The 24,283-nt window shown below is 44.8% G+C and overlaps 1 protein-coding gene across 1 annotated transcript; it reads right to left on the bottom strand.

Annotated features, from left to right (window-relative positions):
* Positions 1-8,596: 8,596 nt before the first annotated feature.
* Positions 8,597-23,606, bottom strand: LOC102008692 (olfactory receptor 5P3-like). The gene is given in 3 exon segments (XM_013519758.1): positions 8,597-10,151; positions 10,154-10,384; positions 23,299-23,606. Coding segments are annotated over 2 exon segments (936 nt in total). The 5' UTR covers positions 10,362-10,384; positions 23,299-23,606; the 3' UTR covers positions 8,597-9,423.
* Between the last annotated feature and the right edge of the window lie 677 nt (positions 23,607-24,283).

Here is a 24,283-nt window from a genome sequence, read left to right on the forward strand (position 1 = left end):
TTCCTTCCTTCCTTCCTTCCTTCCTTCCTTCCTTCCTTGCTCTTTCTTTCTTTCCTTCTTTCTTTTTGGTATGAGAGATTGAATCCAGGGCCTTCATGGGCTGCATCCCCAGTCCTCCCTTTGTTTTGGACAAAATCATATTAAGTCATTAAATTTTCCTGGCTGGGCTCAAACTTTCAGTTCTCCTGCCCCAGTCTCCTAGAATGCTGGAATTACAGGCATGCACCACCACATTCACCTGATCTTTTTTCTTAGGAGTTGCATTGTATATTCAAATTAGCTTTTGAATTGATTCATGCAGGTTTTTATCCCATATCACCGCTGGGTACATATAATTATATATGTAAAAAATATATGGTTAGGGTGTTCCTTAAATTTATTAAGTCTAACTTTTCTGAACTGTGTTTCAGTTTAAAGTGATCAAATGTCATGTTTTGTCAGATTCTCTCACTTGCTAGATCAGGGAGGGAAAAGTTTCCCTGCAGAGTCAGATAGTAATTTAGACTTTGCCAGCTTATGTGCTCTTTGGCACAGCTATTCATCTCGCCACTGTAAGGAAGAAGGCAGACATAGGCAATAAGAAATGAATGGGCATGGGTATGCTCTCCCAATTTTATTTATGGACAGAGAAATTTTAATTTCATATATTTTCTCATGGCATGCCCTATATTCAAAGAAAATTTTCCAGCTATTTAAAAATGTAAAAACTATTCTTACTCACATGTTATGTATTATGATTTGAATCTTAAAATTTTCCCAAAGGCACATGGGTTGAAGTCTTAGTCCCCAGTGCAGTAATGTTTAAAAGTTGATTGGGTTATAAGAACTTTAATTTCCTCAGTGGATTAATCCATTTATGGATTTGTAGTTTGATGGTGTCACTGGCGGGTGAGGAAATTTAGGAGACGGGACCTAACTGAAGGGAGTGGGTCATGAGGTGTCTTAGTTACTTTTCTCATTGCTGAGACAAAATACCTGATGCCCAAATTTAAGGAAGGCAAGGTTTATTTAGCTCACAGTGTCTAGAGGTTTCAGTCCATAATCCACTGGTCCCGAGGCAGAGGGGTAACAGTACATGGCAGCAGAAGACAGCAAAACAACAAGAGCAAGAGGGCGGGGCAAGCCTCTTTTCTGCCCTTACATTGTATGCAGGCCACCTGAGGCAGGTGTAGCCCTCAAACTCCCGATCCCAGCACTAGATACGAACCAGTCACAAACTCTAGATTCAGCTGACTCCAAAAAGCGCCCCCCACAACTGCATGAGACTTTGGGAGGACATTTAGGTGCACACCGTAACATGAGGTATGACCTAGGGGACTATATCTGGCCCCCGTCCATCCCCTACTGCCTGGCTGCCAGATGGTGAACAACTTTTCTCCACCACACCCTTCTACCATGATGATTCTTCCTCGCCGCAGGCCTAAAGCAAGGGTGCCGCCCAACCATGCCCTGAAACCTCTGAGACTGTGATCTGAAATAAATCTTTTTTCCTTGAATGTGTTGTCCTCAGGTATTTTATCACAGTAGTGGAAAGCTGACTACCACACTATACAAAAACATACAGTGAGCTGGGCTTGGCTGGTGGGGGCTGATTTGCCAGCTTTGCTCTGTGCCATTGGGAGCCTCGATAAAGCAGCCGTCTTTGAGAAGGACATGCTCCAATTCCTAGGGCTGTCTTTCAGCCTCTGACAATTGTTTTATAAATTGCATGCTGGAGAACACGTAGCAGGATAAGCTCGGTTATGTTCCAATAAAAATCAACCCCCAAGTCTCAGTGTCTTAAAATAAAAGCTCATTTCTCACTGTGTAAGGTTCTCTGAAGACCAGAGCTGCTTTTCAGATTGGCTGCCCCCGTGTGATGATTCCGTTTTACCCCTCCGCATGAACATGCGCCTCCTCCAGAGTGGGGACAGGATTATAGAAAATCACACCCCAGCTCCTACAGGCTTTTCTCCAGAGGCCACGTGTGTCGTTCTCTTTACCACATTCTCATTAGCATTCTGTCACTACAACAGATAAATCCTTAATAATGAAGAGTGGTCTTGTGTATGTTTAATTGGCAACCTTTGTACTGAAAGAGCAAGATGTACTAGGAAACAGGAAACATCTTTATTTTTACCCCGAGGCCCATTTGAATCCTGTTTGTGGATTTGATTTTACCTCCCCTTGGATGAGATCTGACATTTTTGTCTAGACACTCTTTTGCAATTGCAGTTTTTAAAGAAAGTAACATAACATTTACCATCTTAAGCAATTTTAAGTGTACAGTTCAGCAATGTTCTGTGTATTCCTATTATTGTGAAACAGATCTCTAGAACTTCTTCATCTTAAAAATTGAATTCTCTACCCATTAAACAACTCCATATTCCCTCCCCTCCCAAGCCCTGGGCAGTCACCATTCTGCTTTCTTTCTATGAATTTGACTTCTTTAGATAGTTTGTAAAGGGGAAAATCATATGATATTTGTCTCTTCTAGTGGCTGGTTTATTTCACTTAGCATAATGTCTCCTTAAAGTTTATGCAGGTTATATAGCCTGTGAGAGAATTTCTTTCCTTTTTAAGGCTGCATAATTTTCCATTGTATGTTTATACCACATTTTGTCTATCCATTTATCTGTGATGGACATTTGAGTTGCCTCCATCTTCTGTCCAGATATACCAGCATCTCTTCAATACCCAGCTTTCAAGTTGGATGTGGTGGCCCACAGCTGTAGTCTCAACACTCAGGAGGCTAAAGCAGAAGGATCTCAAGCTCAAGGCCAGCCTGAGCTGTATGGAGAATCTGACAAAAAACCAAACTTGCTGTTAGTTATTTTGGATATATATCCAGAAGTGGGACTGCTAGGTCATATGGTGGTTCCATTTTTATTTTTCTGTAGAACCTCCACACCTCTACAACTTTTCCAGCACTTGTGATTTTCTGAGTTGTTTGTTTCTTTTGATGGTAGCCGTCCTCATGGATGTGAAGTAATATCTCGCTGTGGTTTTAACTCACATTTTGTCCAGTCACTCTTCCAGGAGTCCTTTGATCATTTTTGGTTCCAAAAAGTAATCTCATTTCATTAAATGAAGTAGGCAGAATAACAGCCCCACTCCTGAATTTGGTTTTTTGTTTTTTTTTGTTTTTTTTTTTTTTTGCACACTCCTGAAAAGATGTTTTCATCCTAATCCCCAAGCCTTATGGAGATGTAATGTGGAGTATGGAGATGTCATGTCACAAGAGGGAATTAAAATTGCAGAGAAATTAAGGTTTCTAAGCAGCTTCCTCTACCCACAGGTTGCCGGGGACTCCCCAGTGTTAGAAGGTGGAAGGTGCAGGAAAGACCATTTTACCTAAGGCAGGTGTGCACATCTCTGAGATGGGGGTGGGGCCCCCGTCTGACTCTCTTCCTTAGCACTCGGTGATCTCATCACATGAGCCCCTCTAGGCCCTTGAGCAGTTCTTGTCTCTGGCCAGGGTAACTCCAGACATTTTTGGAAGAGGGTCCCTTTACTTTGGTATGAGGCCTTTGGACACATCTTTTCCAACCACCCGAAGGCCAGCTCTTTCTCGTAATCTCTGGCTTCCTCTCCTCCACCCCACTGCTGGAAGATGTGCCGTTTTCTCTCCGTTGTGTGTGTGTGTCTTTGCCTGGCCCTTGGACAGGCAGCGGCAGCCACACCCTGCGACCATCTTCGCAGAAGAAAAGGCTTAAAGTTCACTAATGTGCTGTTATGCTTTAGGTCTAGATGTCCTGCTTTTGATGACAATTATGAACTACGTTTCTATCTTGCTTTTCAAGATTTTGCCACGTGTCTTCTTCAGTTGATCATTGTGTGTGTGTAGCATATCTACATAGAAGTCAGACATAACATTGTGCAGTGATGACATGGCTGAGTTATGGCGAATGAAAGGTTCATAAGACCTTGGGAATCTTGGGATGCTTTGCATTTCTTCCTGAAGTGACTTATTTTCTGAGGGCTATTTTCGAAGTCCCATCTTCTTTGAACACTTGCCTCAAACACCCACACTTTCTGACTTTCTCAGTTCAGGCCCATTGCACCATTGCTATATGGGAAAAGAGCATTTTTACAAGAATGCGCAGCTCACGCGAGTGGCTTTTAACCCCAACTTCCTCTCTCCCTTCCCTTCTGCATCTTGCCCAAGTCAAACCTTCCCCGTGAGTGCGAAGGATTTACACATAATGAAATCCATCCTCGCTCACGTCACTAGCCGTCACTTATGACACTGAGGTAGGATAGAAGAAATAAAGATAGAAAGGAGACAAGGAAAATTACAATATTAACACTGTACTTTTAAAGAAAATCTGCAACTTCAGGAAACAAACGCTATTCAAGCTTTTTTCCCCTTTCCAGAGAAAATCCCTAAGGATCTCAAAGACAGTGCGCCTGTAAGCTGGGCACTTGGGCTGTGCCCTTCACCTATCAGTTGCCTTCTCTGCTGCCAACCGCCACCCTCAGAAAGCACACTGTCTAGGGGGTGGTGGATCTCAGTGTCACACACATGCAAATGGGCAAAACACACCTCAGATAACCCATCTCGGGGAGACCCCCTGAGTTCCACAAGTACACCCACTGGAGGCTGCTCTCCCTCCGGAGTTCCGCACGCTGCTTCATCACTCCTGTACTTTCACAGTTCTACCTCATCAATCTCTTTTTGCCTCCTACTCACCTGTCCTGAAAATTCTTTTCCTGTGGTGGAGTCAACCAATCTCCTTTGTGAGTGGAGTGCCTCAAGTTCCCCAACGCCACTTTCGGGGCCTCCTTAGACCCTGTCCAGTGAGAACATAAACTCATTTGAAATAACACGAACAATCATGCAGTCCAAATTCAGGAAACTGAAACCAAATTATCCTACAATCATTTCCTCTTTGTAGTACATCTGTAGAGAAGGCACACACAGAACTGGTGGGGAGGAGGCTCACTTTTCACTAAATATAATTGTGAACCTTTTGAATTTTATGCCATAGAGTCTGAACTCAAAAAGAACCAAAAATAATAATTTGCACTTGAAAGTATAGAACTAGTACTTAATAATCAATGTTATAAGCAGAAGTTACCTTTTGATATGACAAAATGGAGTTTTAAAAGTTTAAGGAGCCGAGGGTGGTGGCACACACCTGTAATCCCAGTACTTGGGAGGCTGAGGCAGGAGGATTGCCATGAGTTCAAGGGAAGCCTGGGCTACATAATGAGGCCCAGTCTCAGAAATAAAAAAAAAAGTTTAAGGATAAATTGAACAATTTGTATTTGATATAGGACTTATCACTGAGCTAAATTTGGTGCATGTTTTTACTTTTTTGTTTACCTTCTGGTGGACAAAGATATTCTTTGTCCTCACATCAAATACAGTCATGAACGCTTCTGCTCGCAAACAATTCAGTTCAGAAACAGAAGCATTTAGGAGAATTTTGCTTCTGTTAGCAAAATCCACATCAGAGGATGAACACGGCCACAATCATCTTCCCCAGAATCATGTGACGTATTAATTTCATCAACCACCCAATTTCAACCAAAGCAGGCCCTTTGCTTGTGTGGGGTGGGAGTTTGTGGAAAGGAATGATTTACTGATGGATCTGTTTCGTCATCTGAGTACTTCTGTCTACCAAGCACTGCACTGGGTGCCAGGGACAAAGGTATTCACGGAACCAGCTCTCTCCCGCTGGACCCTTGTCCTGAGGGCAGCAGAAGAAGGAGGACAGCAGTGGGGAGAACTGAGTATGGTTTATTACAAACAAGGAGGGTCTGAAGGTAGAACACCACTGAAGCATTTAAATCTAGACGCTGCTGTCTTTGGTGTCCAGGGACGTGTGGGGAGGCAGGGCTGCCGTTGCTGCTGAGGCTGTTGCAGGCTCCTAATGTCTGGAAAGAGGATTTTCTTATTTCTTTGTCCTTTGCATTCCCGTTTCTTGAGATGTAATCCTGGTTTATCCAGGGCCATGCCCTGTACGCTTCGGGCTTCAATTTCCCAAGGCTCACTTTCAACCTTCAGTTTACTCAGTTTATTGAGTTTATACTCAGGTTCTCGCCCTAATCTACCTATCACCCCGCTATCTCCTGGTTTCAGGAAGACCTAGAGCCTGTCCTGGAAAGACACATGGGCCTTGGAAAAGCCAAGGTAATGCTTTGTCATCTCAGAGTTGGGATTAGAAAAAGAGGCAAACTTAATCTGCGCACCTAGAGAGGACTCAAGAACTGAAAGTCAACATGGAGCATAGACGGGACTTCAAAGACCCTGAGTGTGAACGCAAGGGGGCCTGAGGGTGGAGAGGAGGCAAAGCAGGGGGTGAGAGCCAGTGCCCACCCCAAAGGGGAGAACTGAGACCTGAATTTATTTCCCAGATGCTTGCTCCTAAATGATTGCTTTCTCGACAGTGGAAAAACAATCACCCTGGGCTAAGTAATTCTAAGAGGAGGTCTTGGGCTGAGCGTGCAGCTCAGTAATAGAGTACTTTTGCAGCATGTCTGAGGGTGTGTGTTTATTCCTCAGCAGAGAAAGACAGAGAGAGGTCTAAATTCATTTAAGAACTTGCCAAGCCTGCTTTTCTCATGTGGGTTTTTTGTTTGGTTTTTATTTTATTTTATTTTATTTTATTTTATTTTCAGACAGAATCTTGCTATGTGGCCCAGGCTGGCCTCAAAGTCATGCAATCTTCCTGCCTCAGCCTCCTTAGTGCTGGGATTATAGGCATGCACCACCATATTGGCTGTTTTTTCTCATTTGTAAATCAAGAATAGCTGTACTTATCATATGAAGTGATGTGAGGACTTGGCAAAGTGTAAAATTGCTTGCATAGTGTGACAAGCATAATAGTTGCTCAACAGACAGTACTTACTACTGTTGCTATAACCTGTAAGTAAAATGAAAATAGCAATGGAGGGCCCATGGGTTGGCTCATTCAGTTCTCATTTCATTCCCCTTCGGGGATAATTTCCTGTACTGCACTGAAAGTACAGCACATTTCCCAGACTCCCTTGCTCTTAGCTTGCCACTTAGGTTCCCCCAGTTAAAGATGTAGAGGCCATCTTCTTGCAGTTCCCTCTGGAAGGCAAAGTCACAGAGACATGATGGTCCACTGGCAGCAGGAATGTGGACAGGCACTGTGCGATCTGCAGACCACAGCCCTGGTTTGCCCTTGATATTAATCAGTGGGGTAGCCCTGATTTCTGCTCCTCCAGCCCTTCCAGACACTTGGTGTGTTGGTTTCAGGAATATTTTGCAAGGGGAACAATCTAATACAGGACACACATTTTATAAGATTATTTATGATAGTCACCTAAAGAATGATATACAAGAGAGTACAGAAGATCTGTCCACACACTAAGACCAAGAAATCTAGCTGAAGGCCTGGATCCCATGGAAATGTCCTACATGAGTCCAGCTAAAGACCTAGAGCTCATAATGTCTCCCACAAATCCAACTGGAGGCCCAGCGCCCATAACAATATTTCATGCAGGCCTGTTTCACAAATCTGCTGCAAAGGCCCAAAAGTCAGTGGTGGAAGCTAGGAAGTCTGTGCCAGTGGGATAAGGATCTCTGCTAGCAGGCTGAGGGATCTGCACTGGAGTCAGGAAGCAATGCCCAAAGTAAGAACCAGAGCTCCCTTGAAAGCCATCCTCAGCAACAGTGAGGTCCCAAACTCCTCCAGTGGTGAAAACAGCTGAGTTCCCATCAGGGAAGCCAATGCGTCAAGTTTCTTCAGGAGACTGAGCTGTGTACCTTCTTCCCCTCCAGAGCCAGGAAGCGATGCTCAAAATGAGGACCAGAGCTCCCCTGAAGTGAACCGAAGCCATTTTCAGTACCAACAAGGTCCTGAGCTCCTTGGAGGATGAAAACAGCCAAGTTCATCAGGAAAGCCAGCATGACGAGCTCCTCCAACAGAACCAACAGCTCTTTAAGCTTCCACCAGCTCCCAACAGCCCTTCTCTGCTGCCAACAGTCTCTCTTCTTCTCCAGTTTTGCCTCTTATGCTGCTGGTAATAATCCCCATGTGGGCCTCCCACACCCAACACCACACTTACTCAGTTCAGCTGGGGGTTATAAGTTGACCACCAGTTGTCAATCCACTACACTTGGTAAGCATCCAATGCCGGTATTAAGTCCTTTCTGCGTAAAATACCTAGAGTGATGGTTCCCACTTCTAGCAAATCCTGGGTGATTCCAAAATGGGTGTTTCATCAAAAGAAATATACACGCACATGTCTGTAAAAAATTTATTTCACACTGCTGCCTCAAATTTAAATTATTTTAAGATTTAAATTATGAGTTAATTCCCATGTTTGAATCAACCAGATAATCTCTCACTGATGCCACTGTCTTTGGAAGCTGTTAGCATAACATAAGCCTTCTGGGATCCTGAACTATGAACTCGGATTGTACTCTAGGAGCATTTGCTTGTAGTGATCATAAACTATTTTTACTTTATACTTTTTTAGGTTGGGAGGAAAATAGTCCTTAAAATAATTTTGCCTTCCAATATCCATTCTTTCTTCCTTTCTTAGTAATTTTTGTTGTTGTTTTATTTTTTGAGACAAGGTCTTGCTAGGTAGTTTGAGCCAGTCTTGAACTCATGATGTAGCCCAGGCTTGCCTCAAACTCATGGCAATCTTCCTGGCTCAGCCTCCCTAGTGCTGGGATTATAGGCATGTTCCACCACACTTGTACCTTTCTTAGTATTAAGAACTCCAATTTTTAGCTGAGAACAGTGCTACCCAACATATTCCACTCTTTCTTAAAGCTAAACTTAGTTGTGTGTCTACATTCTAGCCAGTTAGATGTACAAAATGAAAATATGTAACTCCTATAAAGTGTCTTTCAAAGATGGGTGCAGACCCTTTGCCCGTTCTTCCTTTCTATGGGCTAAAGTACAAATGTGATGATAGGAGCACTATCAGCTATTTTGTGCCATGAGGTAGAACACAACTCATGGCAGGATAGAGAGAAGGAGCCTGCTGACTGCAGAGCTGCCTAGACCTGGGTTATTTAGGCTTCTTTCATACTAGAAAAAAAAAAAAAACCTCCGACTTTTTGAAGTTACTGATGTTTTGGCTGATGTTTCTATTCCTATCTGCAGCCCAACCTACCCTTAATTAGTATAAAGGGGAGAGCCAGACTTTGTCTCACATTAACCTGGGCATTCCTCAGTTTTGAACAACAAGTGCATTCTCAATATGCAGTTTGGGCAGGCTGACAAAATGCAGCAGGGCAGGCTGTCAAAAGCGCTCTCTGGGTTGGGAATTCAACACACCTAAATAATGTCAATGAAGCCAAGTCACTGTGCATAGCAAACAATAAAACTGTAGACCAACCAAGTAACTCTGATCTACTCATGTACTCTCAGAGTCAAATGAAGGTCCCTGTTTGGGGTTGAATGGAAGGCGGGTCCTCGACCTTAGGTGATGGTCCATTAGGACTGCAGCTGCTCATTCACGCGGCTGAGCTTTTGCCCAAGGTGACCCCCTTCCAGTCATCAAGTGACCACAGCTCCCCCGACAGCCCAGCCAATGGTACAGTCTGCCTTGTAGCTCTCTGTTCCAGAGCCCATAGACCAGCGGGTTAAAACACTGGGCAAATGCAAAGACACCGAAAAGGACCAGGTTTAGAGCAGAGAAAAATACCCCACACTTCTTTCCCAAACCCACGACCACCAGGGTGGGCACTACATGCAGACTTATCTGCAGAAGATGAGTAAGGACTGTTTGCTTTGCTTTGGAGTTTGACTTAGTGAAATGGCCAGCCCACTTCCCTTCCTGATATATCAGAAAGTAACTTGCAAGGATGACAGACAGAGGAAGGAAAAGGAAAAGCATGCCAGTGGCCCTGGCAGGTATGCCATTCAAGGTCACAGGGCAAAGGGGTACAGATGTTAAAATAGCAACCGGGGTGGGGCTAATGCCCTCTATGAGGAACAAGCAAACGTTCTTAAACACAATGACTGCCCAAACCCCAGCCAGAATCCTGTATTTCACTGAATCTACTAAGGACAGAGATTTCAGGGGCCAGCAAATCATCAGGTAGGTGTGGAGAGCCATCAAGGCCAAAATGAAGAGAATCCCTTCGCCAACGCTGAGCTCTGCCCCAAACACCACCCAGCAAATCAGCAGGGGGCTGTTGGCCAGCAGGGCCCGCATTCCTTGGAAAACAACCCCAGTGCACAGTAGGAGGAGATGCACAGCAGGTGATGGCAAAGGAGGATGTATCGGATCTTTCTCCGCAGCCTCAAATTCTGTGACACTGTGGTAATAACGATGACAGTGATGAGCACGGCAAAGGAGGAAGTGACCACATACACAGAGGTCTTCACTGTTGCTTCCAGCCTCAACCAGTCTGAGATGTTACAGAGCTCAGAAGAGAGGTTCATGGTCTTCAGGGGTGGCTCAGCTCCTGCAGGAGAAAAGAACCAGAATGAGGTAGATGAAGCCTCTTGTGTAGTTTTCCAGCTCTCTGATCTGTGTGTAGTCTCCAGAAATAGAAGGCATGTTCTTTGGGATAGAAGATGACAATTTTTTTTGGAGAGAGAGTCTCACTCTGCAGTTCAGGCTGTCATTGAACTCACTTTGTAGCCCAAGCTGGCCTTGAACATGCAGCAATCCTGCCTCAGCCTCCTGAGCGCTGGGATTACAGCCATGCATCACCATGCTTGGCTGATAATTTTAGATAATATTGGCGGGGATCAAAGAAACTAGAGGTATCTATTGTTTCCTTACTCAGAGAAGGAAAGCAGAAGCAAATCACACACAGGATGATGTGAAAGGTGAGTTCTCAATATACCACAAATTGCCCAAATACAGGTCAAGGTTTTAGCGCTTATGCACTTTTTTCTGTCTTTGACTGTGAGAACTTCTTCAATTAGAAGCATAAAGCACAACATTATAAGTCAGGTGAATAATACTAGCACTTGTTAACCATACAGGGGGAAAACCTTCGGGTAAGAACTGTAAGGGAAGTGGGAAAATCATAGCTCAGAGCCTTGAATTCATTTAGGTCTATAAGGCATGAAATGGAAATTAATGGTAATGACAGCAATCGTGAGTGACATTTCCCGTGTACTTTCTAAGGATCAAAATCGGCTCTCAGAGCATATTCCTCCCTACTCCAGGCATGTCTTATTTCTCACCAAATAGTTTTATTTTGCACCTTTCACAAATGAGAAAACTAGGACTTAGAAAGTCTAAGTGCTGTAATTTGGACCTTGAATGTCCCCCAAAGCCCTAGGTGTTAAAACTTGGTCCCAAGGGTGGTGCTATGGGGAAATGACAGAGCCTTTTAAGAGGTGAGGCCTGGCAGGAGGTCTTTAGGTCATTGGGGGGTGTGGCACAATCCCTTGAAGGGGACTGTGGAAACTTCACCTCTTCCTCACTCTCTTTTCTCCCTAACCGTGAGGTATTTTGCTTTACCATGCACTCGATCCATGATGTGCTCCCTCACCACAGGCCCAAAAGCAATGGGATTGACCCTCTAAAACTACAGACCAAAATAAACCTTGTCTGAGTTGATTACCTCAGGTATGTGCTGTCCTGGTAGAAAGCTGATGTAGTTACTGGGCTGCTTGCTTAAGGCCATATGGTTACTGCATAGTGAAGCCATAATTGGAATGCTGGAGCCCCACTTCAGAGCCTAACCCCTCAACCACTACAAGAAAGCTTATGTCATATGCCAGGCTAAATGAATGCATTCTCTAGATCTCCTTTACCAGTGTCATCTGGCCAGCCAACTGGGCTGCACTGGCAAAATATTGGCCCTGTTGTTAGAAGCCAGTAGACCACACACCCAGGAAAGTGCTGGGATCTCAGGACTGCTGAGCTAATGTGGGTACCACAATGCCAAGGCACATACAGCAGTCTTATGTGTGCACAGCAATGAGTGGATCACTGGGACAGCCTGGAGAACCCCCAAATCACAGTGTCACTATGGTTGCCATGAAGCCTACAGTGGAGATATCAGCTGTTGCCTGCCCAACTCTGCTCCTTCCAAGGCCCTTGATATCTCACTCTTTCTCTTGACTCTGCCTCATCAAAGGTGGCTGACACCTTGTTATGGTTTGTCTGTGTGTCCCCCCAAAGCCTCATGTGGCCATGGGGCAGGCTTTTAGAGTTGATTGATTGTGGGTGTGAGAGCTACACCTGCCCTGGGGTGGATAGTTTGCATATGTAAGGGAGGGGAAAAGAGTGCTTGAGGCCATTCCTCCCCCATTCCTCATTGGTGTGTGTTTGTTGCTTTGCTGTGTTCTGCTTCCATGAGCTGTTGCCCTCTGCCATGTGCCACTCTGCCTTGTAATCTGCCAAGTATGGACTGAAACCTCCACAAACTGTAAGCGGAAATAAACCTTTCCTTCCTTAATTTTGGGCGTCAGGTATTTTGTCCCAGCAATGAGAGAAAAGTAACCAAGACACACCTACTTCATGGAAGATCATTCTGTAGACCACACTGAGTCAACCAAGTCTGTCTCTTGAAAATCTGACCTGAAGCACACAAAGAATGGGGTCCAAGAGCACTGCCAAGTCATTGGCCTGTCCGACAGCTTGTAGCGCAGGCAAGTAGGAGACAGAGGGAGGTAGGAGGGAAGTGGAGAGAAGGGAGGGCATGACGAAGCCCCAAGTCACAAAAGCTCTTGCAAGACAAAGAGAACAGATGCCTTTTTGCTCCTGAATTTCTGACTGTACCAAGGAGCCCTGAATTTTCTGTCCTCGGATTCTAAAAATGTAACACACCCTATTATCTGAGCTAACTTAAATGGGGTTCTACTTCTTTCCTTTGTCCTCCAGACTTCAGAGGCCATGAAATGGGCCTTGAAGAGGCACAGTACATGATATCAGCTTTCTAAAGGGGCACATCACAAAGAGGTGCTGCTATTCCGACTTCCTGAGTATCTAAATACCAGAGCTCTTTATGAAGTCCCTCACTGAAGACACATTTCTTACTTCTTGTATTGCCATCCTTTGTGGAAAATTTACCCTGTGGCTTTTTGGTGCCATTGTCATGCCTTTGAACTCCAAGCATTTATTTTCTCTGCTCCTGGGTTCTACAGAGAGGACCAGAAATTGGAATGATCATTGTCAAAGTTATTGATCATCAATCTTTCTTTGAGTGGTAGGTTTTTCAATCAAAGGCTTATAGAAGAACTCCTCAAGATTAAAAAGAAAGATGTTGTTAATGGGGTTTATCTAAAAAAGTGCCCCCAAAGTCTCCTGCGCTCAAAGGTGGGCTTCTGTGATGGATGGTTGTGTCAGTCTGAGTAAAAAACACTACACTGAATTAGCACAGCACAGTTCTGGGTGGGGAAGACCCACTCTAGGAAGGATTATCACCAGAATGGCATGGAATGGGACACAAAGGAAGCACTGCTCCTGTGCTCTTTGGAGGAGCTTCACTTCTTGCTTTCCACCTTGGACGTTGTCTCCTGGTTTCCAGCACAGACTCTTCAGCCTCCACCACAGACCCTTTGGCCTCGTGATGTGGACTCGGGACACTATACAGAGCTCCAGGCTTTCGACTGGATCCTTCAGATCCTCAGTGTACAGACAGCCCTTCTGCACTCACCCACGCCTGAGTCTGTGGGTGGCCATTGTAAGCCAATCTTGAAAATCCTGATGTATTTGTATATCTTGTATTCTACCTGTTTCTCTAGTAAGCACTGACTGATACAGGAGTTGACTGGATCATGGGTGCGAAAACTGGATCATGGGTGTGTGATACTGGATTACAGTATCTCCCCTACAAAATTGAAGTTCAGAGTTCAAGGCCTCAGTTGTTTGTGGATTTTTCCTTAGAACCTAACGTGTAAGAGTGTTGTTGGTTTTGTTCTTCTTAAACCCTTAAGAATTGTTCACAGACACCGCCCCCCTCCCCAGTTTTGCAGAAAGCACAAGTATCTTCCACAGCTGTTTTTGGCAGGAGGTTTGCAAGTATCCAATCCGACAGTGGTGGTTCTGCTTGCTGCTAGCTGGCTGCTGCCCTGTAACCCACCTCTGCAGATGCACTGACATTCCTGCATCATAATAGGTTACTGTAGCCTGTGTAGGAGCGTTTGGGGTTTTGTTCTTCCTAAGCCCCTAAGTCCTTAAGATGCTGCTAAAATGCCCTGTGCCTTCTAAGGCTTTATTACTACAATATTTAACTAAATTAAATTATGTAACTGTGGGAAACATAGTATATTTTGAGTTTTATCTATAAAAATGGGCATTTATAGGAATTTTTCTGATCATATGTGAAATTTGTGGGCTTTCACACCTCATGGGTGCTCTAGGAGCATAACCTCTGCAAATTTGGCGGTCCACTGTAGTCCACTGATGGGTTTATAGCTGGGTGCGATGTTAGCAGGCAAACTCTGGTAGGAAGAGGTGGGTCACTGTGGGTGTGGCCTGGAAGTATTTATAATTTCTATTCCCTTCACCCCTCTCTGCTTCCTGCAGCCATGCCATGGACTGTTTCTCCCCTGCCATGCCACCCTGCCTTGGAGCCAGCCAGCTACGGAGTGAAACCTCTACAAACTATGACCCAAAATAAACTTCTCTTCCTTTAACTTGTGGGTGTTGGGTATTTTCTCCCAGAATGAGAGAAGTAACTAAGACAGGTGCATTTTTGCTCTTGTCAAATTCTTCCTCTTTAACTGCTCCTTCCCAGAGCACATCCCATTCCTGCCCTTAGGGTACCACCATAGAAACTGGGGGTCCCAGTGGAGGCTGTATGGAAACCCTGGTGAGTTAGAGCAAACCCTCTAGCCCCTGGACTGAGGGACTCATGTAAACCAGGCCCTACTCTTAGATCTGTCACTAACAGACTTGGTTTGCTATTGAAGTCACTTTGCAGGCTCCACATCCTTTCTGTCTACGTCTGTCTACCGGAGGTGTCCTTACTCCCATCTTCAAGGGCCAACTCTAATCTTGGGCCCAGAGTACCCAGGTTTCCAACTTTTCCCCCACCGAGGACCAGATTGCCCATTCCCACCCAGAGAGAAACTCCCATGCTATTTCTGGAGGCCTGGGCCTGGTCTTGCTGATGTGCATGGAGCCCCAGCTCTCTGGGACAGAGCCACCTGGGCCTGCCAGGCCTCCTTCCAGACCCAGCACGCAGATGCGGGGTCCCAGATCTAGGTGGGCTGCTGCAGGTGGAGTCCACAGTGCTGAAGGGGCCCCCTCCCACCTTGGGTGCCAGGGCCGCCCATCAACGCACTTGCCGGGGTTCACGTTGCCAGGTTTAGCCCCTCCGGTGGCTACATGCTCCATCACTCAGTCTTGCTGTTGTTGCTCTTTCTGCCCAGAGCTCCACGCATCATCTGTAGCACACCTGCTGATTCCCTCATTCCTGCTCCACGGAGCTTCCCTGCGCCTGCCCAGCTATACACACACATGCACACGCGCACACACACACACACACACACACACACACACTGTTTTCCTGGCTGCATTCCGGGACCCCAAACCCTACATACAGCATGCAGCGACTGTTTGCTCCCTTTAGTCTGAAAGTCTAAAAGCTGTTCTTCTTCTCTGCTGAATTAGTGCAGCTACCTCCAGGTATGAGGTATTACAGAGGCTGACCTGCCCAAATCCCCTCTCTCTGGATCTGAAATGGTGTCAGGGAACTATCCATTGTGGAGGCCAGGCAGGGGCTCGTTCCTTTAGTTTTCTAATAAAGACATCCATCTGCACGATGCGTTGTCTCCACACTGTCCTCAACCAACCTCTCTTGAGCTCTTGAAACAGGCGGTGCATATCCCAGCACTGTGGGGTTGTAAGGGGTAAAATCTCTGATGTGCAGGAGATGGTGCAGAGTATGACTTATTTAATAGTCACTCAAAAGCATCATGGTTAGTTTTACTTACTGACTAAATGAATAAGACACATGGGTGTGCTATGGGAGGGTTGTGCAGACAGAAAAGGAATCAAGGTGGTCCGGTGTGGTCAGAGAAGGCGTCCTGGAGAAAGTAAGGCTCAAATCAGGTCCTCTAAGGAGGAAAAGTAGGGCGGTGAGCAGACGGGTTTTTTGGAGTGGGATTGTGTGGAGCACACAGGTGCAGGTCTGGGGGCCCTGCATGCTATCCCAAGGGTAAGCAACAAGGAGCCTTGAGGATTGAAATTAGGAGCACAGATGGCGGAGGTGAAGAGCAAGCTGGGAAGCTTCTCTGAACAGGATGGCATTAGGCAGCAGCCTGCCTACACAGCAGGCTGCCCAGGGGAGGGGAGACTTGCACAGTGAGAACATCACGAACAGAACAAGTGGCTCAGAATGCATCCCTGTACCTGTGAACTCTCCAGGAGGGCTGGAAATCTCCGGAGTCAATGAAGGCGGTGTTGGTTGCCCGCATTGCTTCTCACAGGTATATTTGCATATCAAGGGCATGCAGCAACCAAACCCTGTCATTAGCTCCATCTCTCTGAGGTCACTCGCTTCCTGACAGTTGTCAGGGCCTCCCTCTTCTGAAATTGTACAGTGGGGAACATCTGCTTCCTTCTAGCCCCAAACGTTACTCTGGTTTTAGCTTTGAAATAAGACACTGGAGTCGTGAGACTTCAGCCAAAAATTGTATAGTATCTAAAAGGACTCTGACAAAACTGGCATTGGCTACTACTACACTCAGCAAAAGTCCTATCAGAGGCGGGTAAAACACACTGAGGTTTCCTACTAAGAGACTTGCTCAGGGCAAACCCCTGAGAATCATGTGCTTCCCTTGGGAAGAGAATACACAGATATGACCAGGCCTTGAATCAGATGTGCCGGAAGTCAGATTGCTATTGCTGTGTAAACATCTAGCAAGCCAAGCAACAGCCCTGTAACAACTGGCTCTGGTCTTAGTTATTTCTCTCACTGTTGAGACACAATAGCTAACACCCACAACTCTAAGGAGGAGAGGTTTACTTTGGCTCACAGTTTGTAAAGATTTCAACCCACAGTCAGTTGGCTCCAAGGTAGGGCGGCATGGCAGAGGGGCGGGGCAGAGAACAGTCCATGGCAGGGCAGCAGGAAGGCGAGAAGGAAATCAAGGGACGAAGGAGGAGATAGACCCTTCCAGGCCACACCCTCAGTGACCATCTCCTCCCATCAGGCTTCGCCACCCAACATCACACTTAACCATAAACTCATCCGTGGGCCAATCCGCTGGTGAATATCATATCCTCAATACCCAATCACTTCCCCAAAGCTCTGAGCACATGGGCTTTGAGGGGACATCTAGGTAGAAACCACAGCAGTTCCAAAGGGCCAGGACTTAATTAAAAACTGATAGTTTTCCTAATTTTTTTTGTGTGTAAACTTCCAGTTTAGAACCAATCAGAAAAAAAGCCAAATCTGTCCCGCCCCACCCAATCACGTAGGTTGCCCCATTTCCAAGTGGCCACCTACAGTTTCTGCAGGCCAGAAGCCTCCAGCCAGGACGCACCCAAGCCTGCCCTTTTTTCCTACCCTAAAGCTCTCTCTGCCTGCCTGCTTCTGAGTCTCTGCTAAAACACACACTCGGAATAAACAGCCTTTGTCTGTTCTCCTTGGGCTGCTCTTTGTTTGGTTCTGTATTGGTATGAAAAAATGGGGCCAGCAGTTCCCGGATATGACATGTGCCCCTGGTCACATCTCCAGGAGGGCAATGAGCTGTGGGTGTCCCACCTCCGCAAGGCACGGCCTCTGGGGAGGGGGGTTGAGCAGAAGGACGGACTGCTTTCATGGTGGGCCACGCTACCCTGGAGTGCTCATGGGTCCTGAGCCAGCAAGCTGGGAGGATTTCTGTCTCTCTCACCTCTGAGGTCCACAGACAACTATTCCTGAACAGGTACCCCACTTCGGATGAGATCCAGGTACCAGACCCACATTTTGTTACGTTGTTTGTCCAATTTCTTTGCTAACAGTGCCATAGTTAAGAATGTGAACTGTACTCTTAAGAAATTTTTTTTAAAAAGACTAATGGGAGCAGGGCTCAAAGACTGCCCCCACCCCCAATTAATGTGTTGAAGTCCTAACCCCAGTACCTGAGAACCTTACTGTATTTAGAGACCAGGCCTTTAAAGAAGTAATTAAGGGGCTGGGGATTTAGCTCAGTGGCACAGCACCTGCCTGGCAAGCGCAAGGTCATGAGTTCGATTCCCGGTAATGGAAAAAAGCAAAAAAAAAAAAAAAAAAAAAAAAAGAGATAATTAAGGACCAGGCGTGGTGGCACATGCCTATAATCCCAGTACCTGGAGGCTGAGGCAGGAGGATCACTGACAGTTCAAGGTCAGATTGGGTTACATAGTGAGTTAAGTCCAGCCTGAATTACAGAGTGAAACTCTGTCTCAAAAAACCTTAAAAAAAAAAAAAGTAATTAAGGTAAAATATCCCCATAAAGGAGCCCTGAGCCAATCTGACTGGTGTCCTTGTGAAGAGATTAGACATACATGGAGACACCAGGGATGTGAACACACAGAGAAATGGCCACGTGCAAGACAAGGAGAGACAGCTCAGAGGAAACCAACCGTGCACACGTCGTAATCTTGCATTTCTGGTCCCAGAACCCAGAGACCTGTTGTTGAAACCAGCCAATCTGCTGTCATCTGTTACAGCACCCCAGCTCATGAACCTGATAGGTGGCCGAGCACGGCTGAGCATGGCTCCAGCGACACCCCCCAGAGCCCCCTCGGGAACTTTGGAGAACAGGCCTCTGAGTCCGAGAGGGAGGAGGGTCTCCCTGTTGGGTGTTTAGGGTCAGCAAACAGTGTCTGCGCCAAGGTCAGGGCCAGTGTCTAACTCATCAGCAGTGGGAAGAACCACGAGTGGGAAGGGAGTCCAGAATGTTCCGCAGGCTTGGCAGTTGCCAGCCAAAGGCCAACGAGGAGAAGGAGATATTCACAGAATGTTCTTAAGCCCCGCCCTGATAATCAGATCTTCTCTTCTCTCATGGCAGACATATCCCTTTCTCATTAAATGGACCTCTCCTTCTCATCTGTGGACTTCTTTTATATTTTAAAAATCACTCCAGTCCGGGAAGCTTTGGTGATCTCTGTCTCTCCCCTCAGAGAGGGCAGGAAGGAGTGGAGGGAGCCAGTGTTACTCAGAAGAAGCACTTGCTGAGAGTTAGCTGTGTTGCTGGCCAGCTGAGGCAGCTCCCAGCAGTCACATGGAACTGCGGAGGTCACCACCTTAGCTGCATCGAGTGATTTCAGAAGGCAGAAAAGCTACCTGTTTTCCTCAGGCGTGGCCTCCCCGACCGTTCACTTTCTGAGTCTCAACCCACCTTTTTTTTCACATAAAAGGACATTCTCCAGCTTCCTTCCCCATTTTTTTCTGACCAAAATTTGACACACAAGCATTCTTCTAAGCACAGTACTGGTAAGATGTATCAGAGAGTCACACTCCCTAGCTTAGATGGATCCTTTCCTAAAATGCTCAGGTTTTAAAATCACCTTCACAGTGCACACACTTCCTTCCCGACTGCAGTGAGATTTGGAAACACCAGGCTCCTCACAGATAGGGACAGAGAGAAAGAATTCCCAGACCTAGACCACAGATGTTCAGGAGGGAAGCATTGGAAAGAAGGTAGCTTCACCAACGCTTAACAGACCACACTTTCATGTAATAATTTGCATAGTGAAAAATGTATGTAGTTAACAACTTACTGCAGTAACAATGACACTCGTATGAACAGAGAATCCAATATAATGGTATACGTCTCTGTCCTTCATACATATTAATATATGTAAATAAAAATAAGACATAGGAGTCACTTTAGGATTTTAGAAAAATATTGCTCAGTGCTTACTATAATAGTGATGTAACATCATAAATCTTAATAGTAGCTTAAATAGTAACAGATCTAAATAGGAACTTACTTAAGGAACTTAATAGTAACTTTAAACTAAATAGTAGCTTAGATAGTAACTAAGTTAAATAGCAATGTAAGTTATAGTATACTTCACTGGTTAAAATAAAACAGTCACTGGATTCTACTCGGATGGCATTCTCTCCATTGGCATGGCATCAGCCAAGGAACAAAAGCAGCACATATTTATGACACGTATGGATGACCTAAACTACCTAAGCATCTGCTGCATGTGTTTAAGTGCTAGGGTAAACACAGTGACCAGATCTCTGACATCCTGGACTTGGCGTCCTGTGTCTTGTAAGCTGCCTGGAAGGCAATAGACATAAGATCGCTCTCCCTTCCTCTCTCTTCCTCCAGATGTCAAAGGTCCACATTACATCAATAAACCGCAAAGAGTGAACAGCACAGTGTCTGTTGCTGAATACATGATTCATTGCCTGTATTATTTCCAAACCCTGTGAAGACTTTGCCTTTGGTCTCTAGGTTTGTCTCTGTTGAGCTCATCTTGTCACATTTGCTCTGAAACACATTGATGTTACTTTGAAATACATTGCATTATGCAAGTATTAAGCTAGCTACAAATTAATTTGCCTGTATGGAATCTTAACATTATTACAGCTTATAACACCATGTATAGCAGCCAAGAGGGTACATTTTTGAGTTTCACTGCTACTGTAAAGTTAGTGGTTTTCTTTCATGGCACAGGGAAGACAGCTGCCCCATCCCAATGCAGCAAGAGAGGCCCTTCTGTTCCAGCAAACCACGCCGGGCTTCAGCCGTAAACCAGGGGCTTTGTTGATGAAATTTTGGCAGACCTGGAGCCACAGACTCCAGGAAGATTTCTAGTTTTCTTTCTCTGATTCAGCATGTGGGATTGCTGTAAACTCTCTGCTGGGTTTAATGCTGTTCCCTTAAATTAAAATGGAGTTTAGTTATAGTTAGTCTTAATGTTTTATATATATGCTCAATTAGTTTCAGAGATGAGAAAGAACTCCCTTAGTTTTGAAATCTACATGTCATATGCATTGCTCGGTTATATTCTCTCTCCTCTGTCTTCACTAGGTGTCTTTTCATAATACAGATTATTCTTGGTTGGACTTGCCATGCAAAATAGATTGCTCAGATCTAAATACCATACGATTTTAAAGAAATCTTGTAATTGGAACTGAAAAATCCATGGAGTAACTCAACATTTTGCCTGTTCTGAGAGTGTTCACTTAGCACATAATAGATTTTTAACTTGAACTTTTGCTTAATACCATACAATTGATTTCTCCGAGTTGTATAACCCTATATACTTATAAAGTTACTTGGGTAGGATTTATAAAACCACCTTTCACAGGAGATTCTATTGCTGTGAAGAGGGACTTGCATTTTTCTGTGGCAAAATTCGCTTATACCAACTTATTAAAGTTTTTAAATTTTCATTAGCATTTATATTTGCCTTTTAGAATTAGCATAGAATCTGCAATCACATTTATAGAACAAATGGCTGTTTCAAAAATTATTTTGTGATTTTCTTAAAATGCAAACATTACATTCATCTTTTTTATGTAATGGACCTTCCAGACGGAAAATATACTATTGTTATTGTTGCTATTTTTGTAAACATTATTGCTAGCTATAGTTCAGATTTTTCAAATGAATTTATAATCTAAGTACTGATGACCAAGAATATTATTAACTTTGAAAAACCAAGTATATTATCATTAAACAACTTTTGAATGAAGAAATAATTGATAATCAGTTACAATTTTTCAATTCATGCCAAATCCCAGTTTTCCCCTTTATACCCTCCCATCCCCCTCCCTCGCTGACTCATCCATCCAACAAACACACACTGTGTATCCGCCGTGTGTCAAGGCACTGTGCTAAACTCCAAGCTTGCAGAGAGGAATGAGATAGGACTTCTGCCCCAAAAACACTTCATTGATTTGAGCAGGGGGAGCAGGAGCAAACACTGAGATATGCAGTATAAGAACCATTGTTGAATTCCTACCATCTTGTATGGTGAAGCTCTGTGTCGTTTCCAATGGTTGTTTTTTTTAATTGTTATTGCCTTTGATTATTCGATCAGTCTTGCATTCTTACATCGGGTGGACTGAGCAACTTCGTTGAAGATAACAGTACGTAATGTAGCAATCAGTGTTAATTCCTATCATTTTGTTTTGAGGTCACGTATCGTTTTTTGTTGTTTCTGTGTTGTTTTTGTTTTTGTCTTATTGTTGTTGTTTTGTTAGAGTTTTTTTTCTCTTTAAAATAAGAAAAAGTTCATGGGAAAGAAAGCAAAAACACAGACCAAAATCACATTTTTTTTTTTTTTGAGTTGGAGAAAATGTACAAAAACTACAAATAGAAGGCAAGGGTACCCATCAGAGGGAGGGCAGCCCATGGATGGAGGACCACAAACAATAAAAGATATGGGAAGAATTGAGCACGGACTAGATCAGGGCTTCTGCTTGTGTGGCAAAAGCCCTAAGAATCCACATAACCCAGGAGCCATGTGCTGCTATCCCCAATGCCCAAGACTTGCAGATGATTTGCTACTGAAATTAAGGTGTCTCTTTACGTAAAATCATGAGGAAATGATCAGAATGATCTGATTCTGAAAATGTAATTCATTGGTCATTCACTGCATTTTGTGTGTTCAACCCATACATAGGATACCGACAGCTGGAAACAGAGGGTGTCATTCCCTTAAGAGCCAAGAAAAGCAAAAAGATTGAAGTTGCTAAAGTGTTACCAACACAGAAGAAACAAAGACAACAGGTTAATGTAGAAGTCTGATCCCCTTGATAAGTCTGTTCCCCAAGCTGAGAAATGCCTATGAGCCTGCCACAGTAATATTATAATTTATTGAGTATCTCCTAGGTACCAGGCACTCTACACAGTGCCTAGAAGTAAGTGGAAAAATGAGGCCAAATCATGGCTTTGTGTAGCTCATGGGCTTTCAGGAAAGACAGATGTATAAGCTAAAACTTTCAACACTGAGTTAAGTACTTTACCATAAAGTGCTGAATATTTAGAGGAGGAAAGCTAATCTTCCTAGGAGAGTCGGAGAAAACATCCCACAGGACACCGATTCTAGAGAAACACAAAAGACGTGTCCATCGAGCTACCTGGCCCTTCACTTGTTCGTTCATCACGCATGTGCTGAGTATCTAGAGCAGACGCTACAGATGCAGCATTGAACAGGTGATGTTCAGGAGTCACACTGAATGGCTCCTGAAGACCATCCAACAGCTACTTTCTCTCCACCACCACCACCACCGTGCACTTTCCTACAGAGACCAAGGTGCCTTAGCTGCTCAACCTGAACTATGGCAACACTGTTAGAACTAATGCTCTTATCATGACACTAAAACGCCAGTGCCGTGTGTCCCATCACAGTGAGACCATTCCAGAAAGCCTTGCTCAGATAAAACCAAGCTCTGAAAATGCAAAGCTGAGAATCAGTTTCAGGAGCAAAAATGAGAATTCAGATACCCACGTGGACACGAGACATCCTTACCTTACTATCCTTTGTGCCAGCACAAGTTCTCTTTTCCAAAAAAGACACGGAAGAACAACAACAGTCTCTTTGCAAATGCTAGGAAAAGCTTCCAGGACCCAACATCTAAACAGGGGCTCTTGCACTTTGCCCTGGAGCTGGTGCCTGCAGACCTGAGGGTTGCTTCCCCAGTGGCCGCTACAAGAATCGCACTATGATTCACAGTGTGCGAGCCACAGGATGGCCGAGACAGCAGGGGCTTTCTGTGGTGGCCACTTCCTGAAAGAATGCTCAATTCCTTCTGTCCAGGGAGGAAGTGAAGAACCTGGGGCCATGCCTCCACTTCCGCATACAGGAGTGCCTCTGCAAAAGGGCGCAGGCGCTGGGTACTCCCTCTTGGCTATGGACCCATGTTATCAGATGTGAAGATCACAAGGGAGAGAGTCTCGGGAGAAAACGGAAATGTCTTCCCCACAAAAATGCGAAGGAAAAATTCAAGCCACTGCAACCAGTGGTTTTAAGTCAACTGACCTTTAAAGACGTCAGATTACCCTGGAGAAATGACTGCAGTTCCATAACTCAGGCAAGAGAAAGGCAGTCAGGAGCTTCTGCAAGGCATAGTTGGAACCATTCTGAAAATTCATCCTGTTTGCCAACATGTCTGCCTAAAATTCATGAGTTGCTAATTACATACAAGTTATACACCAGCATGTTTTCATATTTATAGCTTTCATTTCTCTCTGAAGTTGTTCATCTAACGTATTTGTTGTTAAAAATGTAAAATGTAGATAAGCATAAAAAAGAGAAAATGATTCCCCCGTAATGCCACCACTTGAAGGTGATCACTGTTGGCACTGTGGTGTTTGTCTTTCCAGTCTTTAGGCGGGGGAGGATGAGATGGATATGAAAGCCAGTTCCTCAGCATCCATCCCATTCCATGCCACAGGGGAACACCCAACCCCATCTCCAGCACAAGATCCTGCTCTTGAAACAGTGTTTTTAGGAC

This window comes from Chinchilla lanigera, unplaced genomic scaffold (assembly GCF_000276665.1).
Source record: "Chinchilla lanigera isolate Chin_1 unplaced genomic scaffold, ChiLan1.0 scaffold00052, whole genome shotgun sequence".
In the NCBI taxonomy this organism is placed as follows: Eukaryota; Metazoa; Chordata; class Mammalia; order Rodentia; family Chinchillidae; genus Chinchilla; species Chinchilla lanigera.